This window comes from Sphaeramia orbicularis, chromosome 19 (assembly GCF_902148855.1).
Source record: "Sphaeramia orbicularis chromosome 19, fSphaOr1.1, whole genome shotgun sequence".
In the NCBI taxonomy this organism is placed as follows: Eukaryota; Metazoa; Chordata; class Actinopteri; order Kurtiformes; family Apogonidae; genus Sphaeramia; species Sphaeramia orbicularis.
In genome coordinates, this window is record NC_043975.1 from 8,780,855 (window position 1) to 8,799,768 (window position 18,914).

General features: G+C 33.8%; 1 protein-coding gene across 1 annotated transcript in view; it reads right to left on the minus strand.

Annotated features, from left to right (window-relative positions):
- The window catches only part of lhpp (phospholysine phosphohistidine inorganic pyrophosphate phosphatase), a 100,117-nt gene that overhangs the window by 72,907 nt on the left and 8,296 nt on the right, over positions 1 to 18,914 (minus strand). Inside the window, exon 6 of the mRNA XM_030122690.1 lies at positions 15,303 to 15,394. Within this exon, the coding sequence (XP_029978550.1) occupies positions 15,303 to 15,394 (92 nt within the window). The remainder of the gene's footprint in view (positions 1 to 15,302; positions 15,395 to 18,914) is intronic.

The window sequence follows — 18,914 nt, forward strand, 5'->3', positions numbered from 1 at the left end:
CAATAAAAAACTAAATGCAGACAAATAACAAAATAAGAAATTAATGAAAAAAAAAAAATTACAAAAATATTTACCCAAAAAATTAATTATATGAAAAAAATACGTAAAAAAAAAAAAAAAAAAGAAAGAAAAAAAAAAAGAACTACAATGAAATTAAAAAAAAAAAAAAAAAAAAAGATTAAAATAAGCAACAAGTATTTGAATTTTGGCCCAGTACTTTATGTTTTGGGGCTCTCTTTTTTTCTAAATCAGTCCAGCTGCTTTTTGGCACCTGGTTAAACTTCAAAAAGTAGTTACACAGTGATAAAAAAAGAAAAAAAGAATAAAATAAGCAATAAAGTGAACAAAAATTAATAACAAACCAACAAAATAACATGAAACATGAACAAAATAAGCCATACACTGAACAGAATTGAAGAAAAAAATAATACAATAAGAAACTAAATGCAGAAAAATAATAAAATAAGCAACTTAATGAAAAAACTTACAAAAATATTTACAAAAAAATAATAATATGAAAAAAAAAAAAAAGAACTACAATGAAGTTTAAAAAAAAAACAAAAAAAAACAATAAAATAAGCAACAAGTATTTGAATTTTGGCCCAGTACTTTTGTTTTGGGGCTCTCTGTTTTTTCTAAATTAGTCCAGCTGCTTTTTGGCACCTGGTGTAACTCCAAAAAGCAGTTACATGGTCCACAAAAAAAAAAAAAAAAAAAGAATAAAATAAGCGATAAAATGAACAAAAATTAATAATAACCCAACGAAATAACACATAACATGAACAAAATAAGTCACAAACTGAACAAAGTTGACGAAAAAAATAGTAGAATAAAAAACTAAATGCAGAAAAATAAACAACATAAGCAACTAAATGGAAAAAAAGAGGTATGCTTCGTAGCAGATGAGGAAGAAAAGAAGAAAGAATGTTGGATGTTTTACCCCATAATGTATTTGGTTGAAACATACATACACACACACACACACACACACACACACACACACACACACAACAACACTTCACATATTATTACATAGTAAAACACTATTAAAACAATGTTACAACAGCAATTTGTATAATACATACTAAACAACATTTAATCAATATGATAATTCAAACAAATACACATAATCCATTTCAATGGCCTGTTTTTCATCCTCATATACCAGGCTAATCTCTGCTAACAGCTGCAGATGAAGGTGTATATTTTCTGGTGTTTTTCCCTCATTTCCTGCTGCTTTGGCTTCTCCACTTCAGTAACTGTTTTATTCCACCGCCGCGCTTTTCGACACCACCGTGCTAATGTGCGAAGCGTTCCTTAAGCAGAATAAACTGACAAGTCAATCCTGTGGCCGTTCAGCAGTAGTACCGGCTGAGCTGGGCTTCCTCTGGCGTTCCTGCCTCTCAACACATAACCACAGAGCTCAAAGCCTGCGCAGGAGTGCAGCCAGATTGTTCCCATGCAGACGATTAGCATCAGCAGTCGCCTCTCCGTACTGCCAGTCTAATTTCCAACCACTTTTTGGTGTTGGCCCCCTGTTTTTTCCCCCCCCAAAACCTGTTCTACATTAAAGAGCAAAGGCTTCTCGGGCTCCCCTGGGGGAAGTGCGCCAATTTAGGCTCATTATTTAGGAACAGAGAACACTGACTGCTCACAGAACGTTTGACAATTATCCCCAAAGCCTGTCGTTTCAACAGCCACTATCGGCAGACGCTGGAAAATCACTTCGCTGCTTGCATTCGGCCTGCATTCTTGATTCGGCTCTAATCTGCTGCATCCATCAGAAGAACATTAGGACGAGCCGTGCATTATGGGAAACAAACCGTGGCAGTGTCATGTGTGAAATCCTCTTAGATGGTTGTGACATGGGATCTACTTTCAGGGCCTGACCTCCTTGGACTGTTAGTGTTGCATCATATTATCTAAATCTGATTACACAATGCACATTTTAAACTTCTCTACGGGGAGAATTCGTGTAAATGCAGCTGAAATGTTGCAGGAGTTCGCATGAAAACATTATGGAAGCGTGTCTGAGAAATGAATTTACTTGAAAGCATCTTAAGGTATAGGGCTGGGGTGTCAAACATGCAGCCCGAGGGCCAAAATCAGCAAAAATTACACTGAAGATATTAACAATTAAATGTATCAAAATGGTTATAGCTCAGGTTCCACATACAGACTAATATGATCTCAAGTGGATTAGACCAGTAAAAAATTAACATAATAGCCTGCAAATGATGCTAACTAAAAATTTTCCAAAACTGTTTTAGTGTAAAAAAGTACACTCACATAAAAAAAAAAAAAAATTACATTTAAAAACTGTCCTTTCATACAAAATGGGAAAACCCTGAATAAATATGAACAACCTGAAATGTCTTCAGAAAATAAGTGCAATTTTAACACTTTTTTTTCTAAAATCAGTCCAGGTGCTTTTTAGCACCTGACTGAACTCCAAAAAGCAGTTACACAGTAAAAAACAAAACAAAACAAAATAAAAGAACAAAATAAGCCACAACCTGAACAAAACTGAAGAAAAAATGATACAATAAAAAAAACTAAATGCAGAAAAATAAACAAAATAAGCAACTAAATGAAAAAAACAACAACCCAAAAATATTTATAAAATAATAAATAATATGAAAACAATGTGTAAAAAATGAACTACAATGAAATACTACTACTACTACTACTACTACTAATAATAATAATAAAAAGAATAATGAAAGAATAAATTAAGCAAAAAAAAAAAAAAAAGTTGAATTTTGGTCCAGTAATTTTTTGTTTTTTGGGGCTGTTTATTTTTCTAAAATCAGTCCAAAAAGCAGTAACAGGAGAAAAAAAAAAAAAAAGAATAAAATAAGCAAGAAAATGAACAAAAATTAATAATAAACCAACAAACTAATAAGTAACAAGAACAAAATAAGCCTCAAACTGAACAAAATTTAAGAAAAAATAATACAATAAGAAACAAAATGCAGGAAAAGAAACAAAAGAAGCAACTAAATGAACAAAAATGACAGAAACATTTATAACATAATAAATAATATGAAAAAAAAAGAATAAAATAAGTAACAAGTATTTGAATTTGGCCCAGTAGTTTTTGTTTTGGGGCTGTTTTTTTTTCTAAATCAGTCCAGGTGCTTTTTGGCACCTGGTTGAACTCCAAAAAGCAGTTACAGGGAAAAAAAAAGAATAAAATAAGCAACAAAATGAACAAAAATTAATAATAAACCACCAACTAATAAGTAACATGAACAAAATAAGCCTCAAACTGAACAAAATTTAAGAAAAAATAATACAATAAGAAACAAAATGCAGGAAAATAAACAAAAGAAGCAACTAAATGAACAAAAATGACAGAAACATTTATAAAATAATAAATAATATGAAAAAAAGAATAAAATAAGTAACAAGTAATTGAATTTGGCCCAGTAGTTTTTGTTTTGGGGCTGTTTTTTTTTTTTTTCTAAATCAGTCCAGGTGCTTTTTGGTGCCTGATGGTCAAAACTCACTAAAAACACAGTAAAAAAAAGAAAAATCACAACAACACTGCAAACAGCAAAAACAAAAAAAACACAAGGAGAATAGTGTTTTAAAAAAAAAGTCTAAACCATCTATTTTTTACAGTGAGTTGGTTTCATTCACTATGCCATTCCACAGGTGGCTGGGGGTGCACTGAGCATGCTCAGATGTCTATGGAAAGAACAAGGTCTATTCTATCTGCACGTTTTGAAAATGTTCCTATTGACTTTTAAAGACAAATGTAAACAAACAAATCATTCAATCAGAACGCTCAGCACAGACACGTCAGGGCTTAAAGGGTTAAATATGACATAACCCTTATTCTTCCTGTGTCATCCAAAGCTCTGCTGAGTAACTGTACCACGTCTAATCCAAAGCTCTTCAATAGAACCCAGTCTGATTCAATTGGTCTGTCTTTCCCTTCCTGTCTTGTCACTGGGCCCAGGTATGTGGAGCGGTCTTTCTCCGGGCCTGATGGGAACTGGAGGCCTGCGTAGCATCTGGTTGACTTGGAAACAGCTGTGTTTTTGCAGATCTGACCGAGGGTTTACGGCCGCTCCCAGCAAACCCGGGTTCACTGGGCCTGTTCGGCTAAACAACGCTAAATCTCACGTCTCCCCCCTCGCTCGGCTCCCACGGACCCGCCTGCCGCTGTCACTGTTTCTCTTCGGGTTTTCAGGAAATGTATATAGTCTGTGGAGTTGGTTTGGATCTGGAAAATTCAGAGGTGTACGTGTTGAATGAATAAGTGACAGATCGTGTTAGAGGCCAGGGACTCCAGTCTGACTTTTACTTCCTGCTTTTCTGGTCGTGGAGAAAAAAGACTGGGATGCTTTATTTTAGTTTTATGTTGTTTTTGTCTGGTCTCTTGATACCTCTTTTGTGTTTTTTTTTTTTTAAATATTTTTTCATTCTCTACTTGTCGCATCTTTTACATACTTTTCACGTTATTGCATCTTTTGTGACTTTTCAATTTTTTTTCGTCATGTCTTTTACATCTAATTCATCTTTTTGCATCATTTTCATGTTGTTATGTCTTTTTTCAAGTCTTTTATGTGTTTTGTCATAAATATTTGTTACGATTATTTCATGTTTTGTCTTCTCCATCATTGTCATCTCATCTTTTGGTTTTCTTCTTGTCGCATCTTTGACATAATTTTCATGTTATTGCATCTTTTATGACTTTTCACATTTTTTTCGTCTTTTGCGTCTTCATCTTTTCGCATTTTTTTCATCTTGTGTCTTTTGCGTCTTCATCTTTTTGCATTTTTTACATCTTGTGTCTTTTGTGTCTTCATCTTTTGACATTTTTTTTGTCTTGTGTCTTTTGCGTCTTCATTTTTTCACATTTTTTCATCTTGTGTCTGTTACATCTTCATCTTTTCACATTTTTTGTCGTGTCTTTTGCGTCTTCATTTTTTTGCATTTTTTTCATCTTGTGTCTTTAGTGTCTTCATCTTTTCGCATTTTTTGTCGTGTCTTTAGTGTCTTCATTTTTTCGCATTTTTTTCATCTTGCGTCTTTTGCGTCTTCATCTTTTCGCATTTTTTGTCTTGTCTTTAGTGTCTTCATTTTTTCGCATTTTTTTCATCTTGCGTCTTTTGCGTCTTCATCTTTTTTGCATTTTTTTCATCTTGTGTCTTTTGCATCTTCATCTTTTCGCATTTTTTTATCTTGTGTCTTTTGCGTCTTCATCTTTTGTCATTGTTTTGCTGGATGTTTAGTATCATTTTCATGTTACGTACTTTTTTTAAAAAAATTTATGCATTTTTTGCTACATAATTGTACAAGTATTTTGTTTTGTGGCTTTTCCATCACTGTCATCGCATCTTTTGTTTTTCTTTTTTACATAATTTTCATGCTCTTGCATGTTTTATGACTTTTCACATTTCTTTCGTCTTCATCTTTTCCAATTTTTAGTCATGTGTCTTTTGCATCTTTATCATTTCGCATTTTTTCATCTCGTGTCTTTTGTGTCTTAATCTTTTCGCATTTTTTTCATCTGTGTCTTTTGCATCTCCATCTTTTCGCTTTTTTTGTCTTGTGTCTTTAGCGTCTTCAACTTTTTGCATTTTTTTCATCTTGTGTCTTTAGCGTCTTCATTTTTTCGCTTTTTGTGTCTTGTGTCTTTTGTGTCTTCATCTTTTTGCATTTTTTTCTTCTTGTGTCTTTAGCGTCTTCATCTTTTCGCTTTTTTTGTCTTGTGTCTTTAGCATCTTCATCTTGTCGTATTTTTTCACCTTGTGTCTTTTGCATCTTTATCTATCCACATTTTTTTCTTCTTGTGTCTTTTGCGTCTTCATCTTTCTGCATTTTTTTCATCTTGTGTCTTTAGCGTCTTCATCTTTTCACATTTTTTTCATCTTGTCTTTAGCGTCTTCATCTTTTTGCATTTTTTTCTCATTTCCTCTTTTATATTATTTTTGTTTTGTTGCATCTGTTAAATATTCTGTCTTGTGTCTTTAACATGTATTTTACATGATTTTCATCTTGTTTTTTGACGTGTTTAAAATAATCTTCATCTCATCGTGTCTTGAACCTCTTACTCATCTTTCTGCAACTTTGCATAATTTTGTTTTGTTACAACTTTTGCATAATTTTCATGTTGTGTCTTTTACATTACGTTCATCTTACGTCTTTCGCGTCTTATTCATCTTTTTGCATTGTTTTGTTGGATCTTTTATATTATTTTCATGTTATTGCATCTTTTTTTTTAATCTTTTATGTTTTTTCCTGAATATTCGACGTTTCTTTTTGCATCTTTTACATCACTTTCTTCTTGTCTTGTTTTTTCCTACTGTTACATATTTGATATTATTTTTGGTTTGCTGCATCTGTTAAGTATTCTTTGTCTTGTCTTTAACATTACCTTCATCTTGTTTGTATTTTACATTACTTTCATCTAGCTTTTCTGACGTGTCTTTTATGTTGTTTTTTTTTCTTCAACACAGTTTTCCTGCATCTTTAAAATCCTTTTCATCCCATCATGTCTTTAAACTCTTACTTCTCTTTCTGCAATTTTGCATCATTTTGTTTTGTTGCACCTTTTGCGTAATTTTTGCCTTGTTATGTTTTTTACATCCTTTTTTTCTTGTTTCTTGATGTTGTTTTTTCCAACTTTTATGCCATTTTTCACTTGTACATATTTTATAACATATTTATGTAATCCTTTCCTTTACAGTTCTATTACTGTCCTGGATCCAGAACCTTATTTGAGTAAAAGTCTATAAGTATTATGGTCATAGTGGTTTTTCCTGTGCAGTTATATGGTCCCTGTCAGTGTTTTATTATTATATGTGATGTTTAAAACTCCTTTTACTACTGTAGATGTTTAATGTTAAGCTCATTTGACCTACTTTATACATTCTTTGTAGTTCAATCTACAGCAGTGTGTCATATTCTGTATCAACATGCCTCCATATATTGGAGAATGACGCATCTTTAAAAGGACAACATTCCATGACTTCAGCTTTGTGACAAAGCAGCAGGAGTTTATTTCCTTTAGGAAGAAGAAAAACCTTCAACTCAGACCATAAAGGGAAAAACGTCAGCCTTCAGTTTATGACAAACCTTTAAAGGACTGATATTTTGCTTGTTTTTTAAAAATGGAATTATGCATTTTAAATCACTCCCCTGTGGTCTACATAAACTGTAAATGCTCTGCTTGGGTCTGAATTCTTCCTTCATTCAACTCCACAGGTCCATCTTCAACCCTATTTCTGAGTAATGACACCAGAAAGGTGGTTATGAGTGCTGGCCCTTTAAATGCACATGAGCCACTTCAGGCCCCGCCCCCTCCAGCTGCTCTGTCCCGTTCAACCAACAACTGAACATTTTCGGTAATCGGCTCGAAGTTTGGACATATTTTCAATTTTTACTACAACAGCTGCTGCTGACTTACAATATGTCGTACTCTGACAAATGTTCATCGGAAGTCTTGACCTTATATGTGCAAATATCGTGATGTAACTACTTATAGACGTGACAAATTAAGCAGGAACTAAAACGGGTTGTAGAAATCCACTGGATTTTTGCCCAAATGAATATAAAGATAGCTTTGCAGCACCTGGAGGGTTCAAATTCAGACTTCATGAACTATTAGGGTCTAAATACACAAATAAATGAACGTATAATGACACCAGAAAGGTCATTTTGAGCGCTGGCCCTTTAAATGCACATGACTCCGCCCCCTCCAGGTTACTGACCTGCTTTCTGTCCCGTTTAGCTACTTGTGTTCGTTATTACAACCAACAACTGAACATTTTAGGTAATTGGCTCAAAGTTTGGACATATTTTCAGTTTTTACTACAACTGCTGCTGACAAACAATTATGTCGTACTCGGAGAAATGTTTGTTGGAAGTCTTGACCTTATATGTGCAAATGTCGTGACGTAACTAGTTAATAAAACGTAAGAAATTAAGCAGGAATTAAAACAGGTAATAGAAATCCACTTGATTGTTGTCACAATGAATATAAAGATAGCTTTGCAGCACCTGGAGGGTTCGAATTCAAACTGTAGGAACTATTAGGGTCCAAATACACAAATAAATGTATGTATGACACCAGAAAGGTCGTTTTGAGCGCTGGCCCTTTAAATGCACATGACCCCGCCCCCTCCAGGTTACTGACCTGCTTTCTGTCCCGTTTAGCTACTTGTGTTCAGTAATTACAACCAACAACTGAACATTTTAGGTAATTGGCTCAAAGTTTGGACATATTTTCAGTTTTTACTACAACTGCTGCTGCTGATAAACAATTATGTCGTACTCTGAGAAATGTTTGTTGGAAGTCTTGACCTTATATGTGCAAATGTTGTGACGTAACTAGTTAATAAAACGTAAGAAATTAAGCAGGAATTAAAACAGGTTATAGCAATCCACTGGATTTTTGCCCAAATGAATATAAAGATAGCTTTGCAGCACCTGGAGGGTTCAAATTCAGACTTTATGAACTATTAGGCTCTAAATACACAAATAAATGAACGTATAATGACACCAGAAAGGTAGTTTTGAGCGCTGGCCCTTTAAATGCACATGACTCCGCCCCCTCCAGGTTACTGACCTGCTTTCTGTCCCATTTAGCTACTTGTGTTCGTTAATACAACCAACAACTGAACATTTTAGGTAATCGGCTCGAAGTTTTTACTACAAGCGCTGCTGCCGACAAACAATTATGTCGTACTCAGAGAAATGTTCGTCGGGAGTCTGGACCAAGGTTATAATAGTTTTGGATTTTTCATTATAGTTTAGTTTTATTTAGTTTAGACTTTTTTTTCCCTCTAATTCAGTTAGTTTTAATTAGTTTTTAGAGCAGGTTTGCTAGTTTTTATTAGTTTTCGTTATTTTCTAAATGCTTAGTTTTAGTTTAGTTTTAGTTTCTTTACATCTTTTCTCTTCTTCACCATCGAATTCAAATAAATCCCAGACAGGACTCTGCTATTTTCTCCCAACTTAAGTCTCCATGTTTCCAGGTAGAGTATGGATGAGAAAATGACTCTAAACCACAAGTGACGAGAAGTGACAGACCGTTAAATATCATATGGTGCCAGCAGCTAAAGTTGCTTGAGAGAAATAAATCAATTTCACATCAATCCGACTTTGGCAAAGACGAAAACGAAGGGAATTTTATCCATAATTTTTATATGTTTTAGTTAGTTTTGCAAACACACAATCCAGTTTCAGTTAGTTATCGTTTTTTTCTTTGAATTATAGTTTTTATTTATTTCAGTTAACGAAAATGTTTTTACAGTTCTAGTTTTTGTTATTTCGTTAGTTTTCGTTGACAATAATAACCTTGGTCTGGACCTTATATGTGCTAGTGTTGTGACATAAGTAATTATACAGGGTGGGGAAGCAAAATTTACAATATTTTGAGGCAGGGATTGAAAGACAGTGTATGACCAATTAGTTTATTGAAAGTCATGAGAATTTAAATCTTCAAATCATATTTTACTGCATTTCTAACGCTCTTGTTGTCTACCTCAAGTTCAATTGCCATTTTTCTCATGGATTTGGTTGGATCCTTTAGGATTTTGGATTTGAGAGCTTTAATAAAAGCTTTGGTACATTTTTTGTTGCTTCCTCCACTTCCAGACTTTCTTGTAATAGTTTTCCTCATAGTCATTCTCTTCTTTCCATTATAAACAGTCTTTATGGACACTCCGACTATTTTTGAAACCTCCTTTGGTGTGACGAGTGCATTCAGCAAATCACACACTCTTTGACGTTTGCTTTCCTGATTACTCATATGGGCAAAAGTTTCTGAAAAGGTATGGATAATAGTGTTAGGTATGATTATGACATCAATATATGTTTGGTTTCAAAACAATTGACGTAGTGCCTGCTGAGAAAAAACAACTAAATGTTCATTGTAAATTTTGCTTCCCCACCCTGTAGACATAACAAATTAAGCAGGAATTGAAAAAGGTTGTAGAAATCCACTCGATTTTTGCCAAAATGAATATAAAGATAGCTTTGCAGCACCTGGAGGGTTCAAATTCAAACTTTACAAACTATTAGGGTCCAAATACACAAATAAATGAACCAAAGACTAATAAAAGTGGGTTTATCACTCGTTTAAATTATCTTTCTAACAAAGATGAATAGGCTTCAGTTAATGAAAATAAAGAAAAAACTTTGAAAAAATGCTAAAAAATGACCAAAAATACAGTAAAACTCATGTATCTTTACTCTTCAACAAGGACCATGATGATGAAACCGCCCAAACCATGTGGTCGTGGCAGATGCAGCCAATAACTGTTCGTATCAGAACCTGAGTGAGGCCTTCAGGGTCCTCACAGGACTGGAAAAGCCAGCGCCGTTCTCCTTAGGCCAAGGGTTTGACATTTTTCCCACACACTTTGAGTTTTTACGATTCGACTCAGATTCTTTATAAAAGGACAGCAGATGGTTTGAAACAAAATGTAGGAGTATAAAGTCAAATAAAATAGAAAAATACTTCAATAAAGGGTAAGTACATCATATTAGTATTTAAGTAGAAGTTTTTTTTACACACACACTTGTAAAGTAAGGTAACCTATTCACACAAGAGATGATTCTATATTTTATTTTTTGCACGCAATACGAAAACATCTGTGATTTTGTTCTAAAAATGCAAAAACTACTATTGACAGATTATAAAAACGCCTAAAAAATTTGGATTTACCTCAGTCTAAAAACCACCCTGGGAACTGCACTCTTCTGAACAAATATTATGTAATAACTCTTAATAAAAGAGCCATGTGTTTTTCCGTTTCTTCCACTATATAAACTTTTTTTTTCTTCCATCAGTCTATAAATCTCCACTAGAGCGAAACAACACTGATTACACATGCGCTAAACACGTGTTCCCTCCTGTGTATAATTACAGGACATGGGTGATATCATTTGATCTGGTTTTATCCGACACAAGTACACGACAACATGTATGTCGGACACAAACGAGGGTGTGGACAGAGATGATACAACAGGGGTGTCGAATTTATTTTAGTTCAGGGGCCACATTTGGCCCAATATGATCTAATAAAATAACAATAAAATAATACATAAATAATGTCAACTCCAGACTTTCCTCTATGTTTTAGACTGAAAACAGTAAAATGATATTATGAATACATTTACATCTACAAAGTATACGTTAAAAAATGTGAATAACATGAACAACCATGACAAAAATAAAATTTATTAAAAGAAATAAGTGCAATTTTAACTATATCACCTGCACATTACAACTTACAGACAACAGTGGATCTAAAAATGCACAAAACATTTAATAACGGGCAGAATATTGGTAAAATTACACCTATTTTTCTTAAAACATTACAGGTTGTGGATATTTGTTAATGTTTTTCTCTTATTTTGTGAAGATATTTTTTAAAATGTAAAGATTTTCATGTAATTTAACTGTTTTTTACACTAAAACAAATAGAAAAATCTGGAGTTTTCATTATTTATAGGTTATGATGATAGTATTTTGTTCAGGCTATTCACATTTTTTTGTGAAAAGACAGTTTGCACATGTAAAAATAATCATGTCAAAGTGGATTTGGGGGGCTATTATTAAGACCACCTCAAATAAAGCCCATAAAGTACGAACACACTAGTATTAAAAGTACTTTAATATGATTTTTATGCATATTTAACCCCAATATTTGAGTTTACAGTAATTCTTCTTTAACCCATAAAGACCCAGTGCTGCTTTTGTGGTTGTTCCCAAATGATGTTTTTCTCTATATTTGACATTTTTTAAGTAATTTGTCTCCATTTATCATAAAATAATCCTCCATATTTTGCATTTTTCCAGTGAAAATCAGGTATTTCCCAATATTGAATATACTGATCATGTAGATGTTCATAAAAGCTCAGATTAAAGTTGAGTGTTATTATATTAGAAAACTGAGAAAAGTGAAGAAAAGTGACGTTTTCAGTAAAATCTATCATTAACTGAACATAAAACAAGTATCTCCACCCACTGTCATTGATCCAACTCCATGAGTTTTACTGGTGAATCAATGTTGTAGAAGATGACGGTGTTTCCACGGTAACTACAGAGCCTCTGAACGTCCAAATGGGTCATATCTGATGACCGTGAAAAGATGACAAACTGCATTTTACACCAGTTATTTACATGTATTGATAGGATTAGTGGATGAACAGTTATTAAACAGTCTAGATCAGTAGATATTTTGGTCTACGGTAGATATTTGGGTCTTTATGGGTTTAAACATTTCAGGTTATTCACATTTTTTGTGAAAATATAGTTTGTGAATGTAAATATTTTCATGTCAAACTGGATTCAGGGGGTTATTTTTAAGAACACCTCAAATAAAGCCCATAAAGTACTAATACACTAGTATTAAAAGTACTTAAATATGCCTCTCCTGTTATTTTTGTTCTATATTCTACTTAAAAACTCGGATTAGCAACTCTCTCTTACATTCACATTTGAGGTGTGGACATTGAATTGTACCTAAAAGGGAAGCTTTGTATGATTTGCTTCTTTGAATAAAAAAAGAATAGAAAAAAGTACTTAAATATGATTTTTATGCATATTTAACAGCAATATTTGACTTTACAGTAATTCTAAACAGATAATCAGAATAGCATGGGTGTAAATAGAGGCAGTAATGTATGAGTGAAACATAAAGACTGGAGTTTCTCGTCATCTTCAGCTTTAAGTACAAATATAAACACCTACAAATGAACGCTTGATGTAGTTTTATGCAAAAAAAAAAACATTAAAAATACCACTTATGACATGACCATGAGAGTATATTATCATGCATATTGGTTAAACACTCTCTGCTTTCCCTCGGTTTCTTTCTCTTCCTTGACACTGTATGAACTGTATGAACCTCATATTTCTTCTAAAATAATCATCCGTATGTGTGTGTAATTACAGCATGTGAACAGTGGCCCAGTCATCTCTGAACTCCAGACTATAAATCCATCCACCACTACGACCTTGTGGGTGACGAGCTCTCAACATGTGGAGGGAATAAAACTATTTTCAGGAAGATTCTCCAGAAAATAAACACAAAAAATAAAAAATTAAAAAAATCAGGGGGAAAGAAGATCGAGTCATTGACAGGAGGTTCAAGTGTCTCTGAGGCTGACTCCTGGTGTGATGCTACCCTCTACTGGTGGAAACTGAAACTGGTTTTAAAAAAAAGCTGTGAAGGGTTTTTACAGTGTTTTCACACATATGCAAAGGTGTCAAAATCTCGATAAACACTTCTCAGACTTTGCACTTTTGCACACTGTTTCAACTTTAAACCCGTGTGTCCAAAATGCAAAACAAACCCGACACATTCAAGACTGTTTTTGTTAACTACTGACATGTAATTTTCGTTTCACAGCAACACATTGCATTGATTTCTGCACAATAATTCCACTTTTCTGTTTTTTACACTGATAAAAAGCTGCACAGACAAAAAACAGATCAATATTTTCTGAAGTATTTGTGTTTCTGAGTTCATAGAAATGCCAGTAGATGTAATAAACTTGATCTTTGACAGAAGTATGAGAACATTAGTATCAGAGTAGTGTTGTTGCTTTGTGAAATGGTGCAGAAGTGTGTGTGACGACGGCGACAAAACGGCATCTTGATGAAAAAGATTATTAGGTTTTGCTTTTACAATAAAGTGAGATGTTTATCTGCAAGTGGTGATGTTGTTTGGCTTTGACACAATGAGATATGGATGAGAAAAGAAAGAAAAGAAATGTTTTTGTTTAAATTATATATTCATTTGTATTTGTAATGTTGCCCCGAATGTTTTCTGATTTATTAACTGAAACACCTGAAAATATAGAAAGAATAAAAATAAGAAAGAGAAATTAACCTAAAATATAATGTAAATCACATTTTAAAGTGATTTCAGGGAAAGAAAGAAAGAAAGAAAGAAAGAAAGAAAGAAAGAAAGAAAGAAAGAAAGAAAGAAAGAAAGAAAGAAAGAAAGAAAGGAAATCAAAGAAAAAAGGAAAGAGACTGAAAGAAACAAAGACAGAAAGGAAGAAGGAAAGACAAAGAAAGAAAGAAAGACAGAAAGAAAGAAAGAGACAAAGAAAGACAAGACAGAAAAAAGAAAGAAAGAAAGAAAGAAAAACAAAGACAAAACAGAAAGACAAAAAAGACAAGACAGAAAAAAGAAAGAAAGTCAAAGAAAAAAGGAAAGACAGACTGAAAGAAACAAAGACAGAAAGGAAGGAGGAAAGACAAAGAAAGAAAGAAAGAAAGAAAGAAAGAAAGAAAGAAAGAAAGAAAAGAGACAGAAAGACGGACGGACGGACAGACAGACAGAAAGAAAAGAAAGAAAGAAAGACAAAACAGAAAGACAAAAAAGATAAAGACAGAAAAAACAAAAGAAAGAAAGAAAAGAAAGAAAGAATACAGACAGAAAGAACCTGCTTATTTATCCATATATATTTATTTTACTGTGAAAATTGATTCGCAGATAAAACAAAAAAAGACAAGAGATAAAATGTTTTTGAAAATATTCTGCTCTGAATATGTTCAAACTGATCCTGAAAAGTTGAAAAACAAAGAAACACAAATATTTGCCAGTACACGTCCATATTAACAGTAAAAAAAAAAAATGAAATACTGGGAAAATGAATGGTTATGGTTATGGTAATGATTATGTGAAACAGGAGACGGAGTCTGTTTTTTTTTTTCACTCTTATGGACGATTTAAGACTTAAATCAATCATTTTCTGGTCACATGACCTGAGGACAAATCATCAGTCAATAATACTGTCTTTACTAAAACAATATGTCATAACAATCAATACATTACAGGAAGAAAACAGGTTATACCGTGAAATTCTATTGAACTGTTACATTAATCTCTTGTATATTTCTAGTACATAACTGCATAGCATTGTTTATTGTTTATTTTTTTCCTTGCGCTTGAGTTGCTTTCTTTCTGTACTTTAACAGTAATGCACAAATTTCCCCCTCAGGATTAATAAAGTATTTCTGATTCTGTTTCTGAAAGTCTCCAGAATAATCTTGATTTAGGCATTTTTCACCATTTTCACATTAATTGAATTATTTTGACGCATTCCCAGCCTGAGTTCAGTCCAAATCTAAAGTATACACTCTTTTAATATAATTCACTGAATAAACATCGTCTTCGTCTTAGTTTAATCTTCATATTTCAGCTCAGATAAGTGGATTTATTCAGATACTTTTTAATTCCTTCCTTTTTCAGATGAGGTTTATCCATTATCCTCAGTTTTCCCTTATATTTCCAGTTTCGGGGCTGATTCTGCAAACTCACCTGTACTTTCCGGTCCGTACTTGTACGCCTTTCATTCCACAGCGTTGAGCTCCGCCCACATCGTTTACCAGATCATCTCCGATCATCAGCGCCTGCAGGTCAAAAGGACAGGTTTTACACACAGTTTCACAGTAATTACACACAAACATATGGAGGATTATTTTAGAAGAAATATGAGGTTCATACAACGTAAAGGAAGAGAAAGAAACTGAGCGAAAACAGCCAGTATTTGACCAACATATATTATAATAATCAGTATGTAATGATCATGTAGTAAGTGGTGTTTTTTATGGTTTTTGTACATAAAACTACATCAACCCTTCATTTATAGGTGTTTATATTTGTACTTAAAGCTGAAAATGATGAGAAACTGAAGTCTTAAGGTTTTACTCATCGGCTAAAATTGACTTAGGGGGTCAAATGAGTGGCCATATTTGTCAAAAAAAAAAAAAAAAAAGCTGTAATAAATGCATAGAACTGTGTTGGAATAATGCTAATACATTTGTGCACAGACTACTGATATTATTTGACAGTGGAAGCTCTATTTTCAGAAATATTGGATTTGGAATAGCACGTGTATGTGAAAACTTTTGCTGGTGGACGGGCGTGACAGTGGACAGACATGTTATGACCTTGGGTCATAATGTGTCTATTTATATGTATATGTACAAGGTGGGGAAGCAAAATTTACAATATTTTGAGGCAGGGATTGAAAGACAGTGTATGACCAATTAGTTTATTGAAAGTCATGAGAATTTATTTGCCACAAGAAAATGTACATAATACAAAATGTTTTTATTCTATGTGTCCTCCTCCTTTCTCAATAACTGCCTTCACACGCTTCCTGAAACTTGCGCAAGTGTTCCTCAAATATTGGGGTGACAACTTCTCCCATTCTTCTTTAACAGTATCTTCCAGATTTCCTCGAAATAGTTTTGCTCATAGTCATTCTCTTCTTTCCATTATAAACAGTCTTTATGGACACTCCAACTATTTTTGAAATCTCCTTTGGTGTGACGAGTGCATTCAGCAAATCACACACTCTTTGACGTTTGCTTTCCTGATTACTCATATGGGCACAAGTTTCTGAAAAGGTATGGATAATAGTGTTAGGTATGATTATGACATCAATATATGTTTGGTTTCAAAACAATTGACGTGGTGCCTGCTGAGAAAAAAACAACTAAATGTTCATTGTAAATTTTGCTTCCCCACCCTGTATATATATAGGTGCATCAGTAAATGCATTTGCCAATAGTGTCTGTGGAGTTGACGCTTCCTGAAACTTGCGCAAGTGTTCCTCAAGTATTCGGATGACAACTTCTCCCGTTCTTCTTTAATAGTATCTTTAAGAAAGTCGACATTGCTGTGTGATGTTCTATCGGTAGCATGTTCTAAAATGCCCCAAATAGCAGAATCCAGAGGGTTTAGATCTGGGCTAGAAGGCGGCCATAAACATGATTCCCAAAAATTGCTGAAGTTGGATTTGTTGCTGTTGTCAACAAGTGTTTTGGTGTTCTTGTGTAAGATTTTAACTTCAAATCATATTTTACTGCATTTCTAATGCTTTTGTTGTCTACCTCAAGTTCAACTGCAATTTTTATCATGAGTTTGGTTCCTTCAGGATTTTGGATTTGAGAGCTTTAATAAAAGCTTTGGTACGTTTTTTGTTGCTTCCTCCACTTCCAGACTTTCTCGTAATAGTTTTGCTCATAGTCATTCTCTTCTTTCCATTATAAACAGTCTTTATGGACACTCCAACTATTTTTGAAATCTCCTTTGGTGTGACGAGTGCATTCAGCAAATCACACACTCTTTGACGTTTGCTTTCCTGATTACTCATATGGGCAAAAGTTTCTGAAAAGGTATGGATAATAGTGTTAGGTATGATTATGACATCAATATATGTTTGGTTTCAAAACAATTGCCGTAGTGCCTGCTGAGAAAAAACAACTAAATGTTCATTGTAAATTTTGCTTCCCCACCCTGTATATGTGTTTTCTGTTTAGTGTGTGTGTTCTCCCCCGTCCTGTAGGTGTGCTGTGCCCTTTTGTGTCTGTTTGTGTTGCAGGAAGCGGATTGGTGGAGAGTGATTGCCCGGCCCCTTTAAAAATGGCCCCGGAGCTTCCGTTCATTCTCTCTCTTGCCTCCTGCCAGCTCTCAGCCCTGTGTTTTGTGTGTGACCATCAGTCTTCATGTGCTCGTGTGAAAATTTGATTGTATATAGTTGTAAATAGTTTTTGTAAATTGAACCTTATCCTGGTAGGGGAGGCCGGCTCTTTTGTTCTCCCGTTTTCTCCTGTTTTTTGGTTAGGGAGTTTAGGTTAGTTTTCTGTATTTTTTTTATTGAATTTATTTTGGAGTAGGTAATTTAGTGTGAACTCCCAAGAAGATATTTTGTTTGCTGTTTTAGCCGTGTCCTCCCCTAACCCTTCTATAGTTGCTTAAAAAATAAATACTGTGAACTTTAGTTTCGACTGACGTGTGTCCTTGGGAGCTGGGAGGGGACAAATTGAGCATATTATGTTCGCCCTGGTGAACCCCTAGGCCGGGGCGTAACAGACGTGACATTACCCATGATGCTCTGGTCGGTACCAGTACTTTATTAGTAATAAACTTATATACTTACTATTGCTAATTCTCCTCTTATTCATAAATGTTAGTATTGTGGATCTAAAACAATAACAGCTGACACAAAAACACAAAATGTGGCAGTGGACGGATGTAACATGGTCGTTCCGGATCCCAACATACTGATGCTCGGCAGCCATGTCACCATTTCCACAAATGATCCCTGTGCAAAAACTAGGATCAGAATTATTTATTGTATAGTTTATCATCATACTAAAGAGTAAATAACAATATAGAATTGTTATTTCTGTATAAAAATGCTTATTATTAGAAAACTGTTGATTTAAACAGTGACGTGTGACATTCTTAATGTATGCATTGGCGTAACATAAGCAGGATGGATCAGCACCATACTCCAGATTGCAACCTGTAAAAATAAAACATGTGATATGTAGGATAGAATCTTGTAAGAAAAATTGGGGAATCTAAAAGAATAGAATATTTGTTTTTCAGGTAAATTCGGTTCAAATATAACTTGGCCATTTGTGACATGAAAATATAGCATTAATTGTGAGGAAATTGGACATTTTTGAGCTGAAAACATAGTTCATATGACCATCAACATGTTGCAACAGAACTGAAATCCTGTAAATTTGCATAACTTGCATTTACCAACTCAAAGTTCCTTTGGGGATTCACTTCTATTGATTTCTTATGCACAAAGACAGAAATAAGACCTGTAAGCAAATTTTAGCCGTCATACATTACTGCCTCTATTTACACCCATACTATTCTGATTATCTGTTTAGAATTACTGTAAAGTCAAATATTGGGGTTAAATATGCATAAAAATCATATTTAAGTAGTTTTGTTTGTTTTCCTTTTTCCATTCTTTGTTTATTTGGAGAAGTAAATCATACAAAACATCCCATTCGGGTACAGTTCAATGCCCACACCTCAAATGTGAACGAAAGAGTGAGTTGCTAATCCATGTTTTTTAGTAGAATATAGAAAAAATACAACAAGTGGGTGGGAGGAGAG